Here is a 4,095-nt window from a genome sequence, read left to right as displayed (position 1 = left end):
GTCAATGTCAGAAATAGTTCACCAAAAAATTAACATAATGTCTGAATATATAATGTCACGTAAATAGTTTCGCTTGAATTGAGTCCGATTGGACATTGAGAGATGGTGTTAACTCTCTAATTAGCAACATTTCGTAAACTAAGCAATCGAACTTGTTCATGCACTTCTTAAGGACAGAAAAATTTCTGTCAAGGTCTTTAGGGACATTACGGTGTTCATTAAGAAGGTGCTTGCCAATGGAAGAAGATTGGTATTTATGCTCGACCACGCGCTGGTGTAAATGCCGAAGTGTAAACCCTACATAACTTGCATCACACAAGTCACATTGATATTTATAAACAACACAATTCTGATTTACAATAGATGGTTTTCTCTCCTTTATCTTTAGTTCTTGTTGGATTTTGTTACCAACAAAAATCGGTTGGATGACTGTGTCAATCTTCTGGCTAAGATCTTTGAGCTGTTTGTGTACCAGGTCAGCAGAAGCCTGATCTTTGAAAGGCAGGACTATTCGGACAGTTGGACTGTCTCTTGGGGCAGGTATTGGTTGAGTGCCTTCAGCCTTAGAGGCTACAAAACTCCTAACGGTGGTGTTGATAAGTTGTTGTGGGTATTTCAACCGGGTGAACACAGCTTTCAAACGGTCACATTCTTCAGAGAAGTACGACCAACACGATGAAAAGCGATACGCACGATCAAGCATGGTTCTCAAAAGCCCTCGTTTATAGCGCATATCGACGTGACTTTGGTAGTGAAGCAAAAGACTCGTGTTAGTAGGTTTTATGTAGACCTTGGTCTCAATTTGGGGAGCTCTGTTAAGGAGCTGCATTCCAAGAAAGGGTAGCAGACCATTAACCTCTGTTTCCATGGTGAACTTCACAGATGTGTGGCAGTTGTTAAGAACCTGGAGAAAATTAGCCGCTGATTTTGTGTCCGGCATTATTGTCAGAGTATCGTCGACGTACCTCTTGTAAAAAGGAGGCATTTTTCCTGCAAGCTCTAGGGTTTCTTCAATGGATCCCATGAATACATTGGCAAGGAGTGGCCCGAGTGGCGAACCCATGGCGACGCCATCGGTTTGTTCGTAAAGTTGGCCGTTGAATTGAAACAGCTGATCTTTGGTGGATGCTCTGAGAAGATCTACAAGGTCCATTCTGCTAAGGTTCAATTGGTGGGTTTTGTTGAACCAGTTATCTGTGAAAGCTTTATCAGCAAGTATCTGTATGGTTTCCTCTAGGGGCACGTTGGTAAATAGCGAGGAAACATCATATGACACAAGAATATCGCCACTGTTGATCTGTAGTTCCCGAATCTCGCTCGCAAAATCAAAGGTGTTAGTTATTGTGTATTTGTTATAGGACAATGGCTGTAGCTTCTCCTCTAACCATTTTGCTAACCTATAATTATACGTTTGTGTGGCAGATAAGATGGGTCGCATAGCCAGATGTTCTTTGTGCGTCTTAGGCAAACCGTACAGGTGTGCTAGCCGGGAGCCTGTGGGGCGCACAGAATCTGCAATCACTTTGGGTAATATTCTACGGACAATAGATTCTAGCTCTTTCTCCTTTTGAAGAAGTGGATGGTGATGTCTGGGCGGTCTCCCTCTAGTCTTCGGCCTCTCTGGATCAACTGCTCTGAATTTTGTCGTTTCATTAATGGATGCTTCGGATAACAAGCGTAGGTATTCCGATTTGTCCATGACGACTACCCCTGACCCTTTGTCGGGTTTTGTGATGACAATATCATCGCGTTGCTTTAACTCCTCGATGGCTCTAAGGAGTGACTTGGGAGGTTTAGGACCTCTTCGGTGGATGTAATTGAGTGCTATTGATCGTAGGGTTGCAGCTGAAAGCTCTTTAAGGTCATCAGGCAGGTTAGGCTCAAGCCGCCAATAAGCCTTTTCGAAGCTGGCCTTCACTTCAACTGAAGAAACCCGTTGAGGGAAGGCGAATTTCAGGCCGCGACAAAGAACTAGTTTTTGAAAAAAGGATAGCTCGTACGATGAGAGGTTAGATATGTGCTCGTCAATGTCCATCTCCTTGTACAACAGCCGTGAGATCTTCTTAGTGTGGGTGTTAAGAACCTCCTGGTAGTATTTCTTGCGGAGATTGACCATTGTTCGAAGGATGCAGGTATAACGGAAAACGCTACAAGTTTGACGGATCTCATCGTAGATCGAATTGATTTCAACCTTGAGAGATGCACTCTGTCTTGTTTTTGTTTTCAACTCTTCAGCTAGAATGTTTCGTGAAAAGGCCTCAGAGGACTGTTTCCATTTGCGGCATTTATCTTGGTCAACCTTGGCGAATGTAGGTGTAAGGTCAAAGTTCTGACAAAGGCGAAGGAATTCAATAGATCCATCGCAGTTTATCTGTTTCTTACTACACTGTTCAAGTCTTCTGAACAAGTGAAGTTGATTATCGCGTTTCAAAATCCTTATAAGTAAAGGTTTGGTTATACATAGACAAGTAAAGATAAACGATAAAAAAACGTTTCGGGGTCGTCATGACGCCATTATCAAGTTCGAAGTGAAGTGAACATTATGTTAATTTTTTGGTGAACTATTTCTGACATTGACTTCAATTATTTCTATCACTTCGAACTTGATAATGGCGTCATGACGACCCCGAAACGTTTTTTTATCGTTTATCTTTACTTGAAAAATGCAATTTTTTTTACGGCGGAGAACATTAGAGATATAGTTCAGATGTGACTAGAAAAAGTTTTGTTTAAGCTTGGTTCATTTAACAACGAAATAACGATAATAACTAAATAATAAATAATAATCATCATCATCATCATAATAATCATAATCATAAGTTTCATTTTTGTTGCTTATGTCTCAGTGGGAACCCTAAAAGCAATAATAACGGAATTAGCATAATCATAAGAAAATGATGTATTATTTCCTTGATTATCTTCTGTAGTTATGTCTGTGTTTCTCTTTAAAGTATGTCTTGCCAGTAGACGAGAAGACCTTTATGTGTTCTTTATAAGTCAATGATTTTGATTACAGTTATGTTCGTCATGTCGCTAATGGAAACCACTTAAGCTTTGGTTATTAAAAAGTTGTTCCATACACCCATTTACAGAAGGGCCTATTAAAAATTTAAACATAAGGGAGTTCTTAGCTCGCATAACAACTTGCATTGAATCCTTTCAAAATGAATGGATTTATGCTTTTCTCATTTGCTATTTCTACCTACTTTACGTTTCATTTTTTGGATCAGTGCTTGTGCGACGACGCTGCTAGTCTAAGTCGTGAACATAACAAAAAGCTTAAGTATGCCCTCTTCAAAGATCACTTATTTTACACACTTCTAGTTCCAACCATTACAGCGACTTCGTTCACAACCGGAAAACACTGCCTTCTGCAATGCTTAAAAAACGAAAGATGTTTTGCCACAAACATTGGTGCGTTTCCTGGACCAGATGGGAATTTCACCTGCGAGTTACTTCCAACGGATAAGTACAACGCATCTGAAAAGTTCCAAGCAAATCATTCCTTCCATCATTACAGCATCCTGGTGAGTTATTGCTAGTCCCGGGGTATCACATCGAACGAAATTGAACGAAATTTCCATGCATCGAACAAAATCAAACGACTAAATTCGATTTTGTTCGGTCATCGAACGAAATCGAACACACAATTTTGTTTGATTGGGTTCGGAAATCAAACTTTGAGCTAAAACCCCAAGTAAAGAGTGTCTGGACTAGTGAACGTGCCAGTGTAACGTTAATCTATTCTCATATATAGAAACGCTCAACTAGTACAAGGCTTTATGTTTCTCTTAAAGGGAAGGAAAAACCACCCTTTTACTTCAAGACTCGATCTTTGAGACTAGGAGCTCCCTAGTACTTATCAGAACCAAGGGACCAGTAAAAAAAGGTTTTTTTACAGATGGCCAATGTCGTATATTGTTGTTTTCAATAGGGCATTGCATAGAAGAATGACAAAATATTAAAATATTTAAAAATATTTAAAAATTTTAAAAATGGATAAACTAAGAAATGTCACACTAAGGAAAAACTTAATGGGATTCAAAATTTTTAAGTGATGAAATATTAAAAGCATCAAAAGGTAAACATCTCAGT

General features: G+C 39.5%; 1 protein-coding gene across 1 annotated transcript; it reads right to left on the bottom strand.

Moving 5' to 3' along the window:
- On the bottom strand, positions 1-2,400 carry LOC146477934 (uncharacterized). The gene has a single exon (XM_085112637.1). It carries the CDS (start codon positions 2,114-2,116, stop codon positions 56-58), a length of 2,061 nt encoding a protein of 686 aa, XP_084968763.1. The 5' UTR covers positions 2,117-2,400; the 3' UTR covers positions 1-55.
- Positions 2,401-4,095: the final 1,695 nt, after the last annotated feature.

The sequence above is a fragment of the Pavona decussata genome, unplaced genomic scaffold (genome assembly GCF_977016875.1).
Source record: "Pavona decussata unplaced genomic scaffold, jaPavDecu1.1 SCAFFOLD_67, whole genome shotgun sequence".
In the NCBI taxonomy this organism is placed as follows: domain Eukaryota; kingdom Metazoa; phylum Cnidaria; class Anthozoa; order Scleractinia; family Agariciidae; genus Pavona; species Pavona decussata.
The sequence above is the reverse complement of the archived record's forward strand: the minus strand, read 5'-3'. Positions and strand labels throughout refer to the sequence as shown.

Coding starts and splice junctions, on each gene's coding strand:
- LOC146477934 (XM_085112637.1), bottom strand. CDS start 2,116: ATGGTCAATCTCCGCAAGAAATACTACCAGGAGGTTCTTAACACCCAC.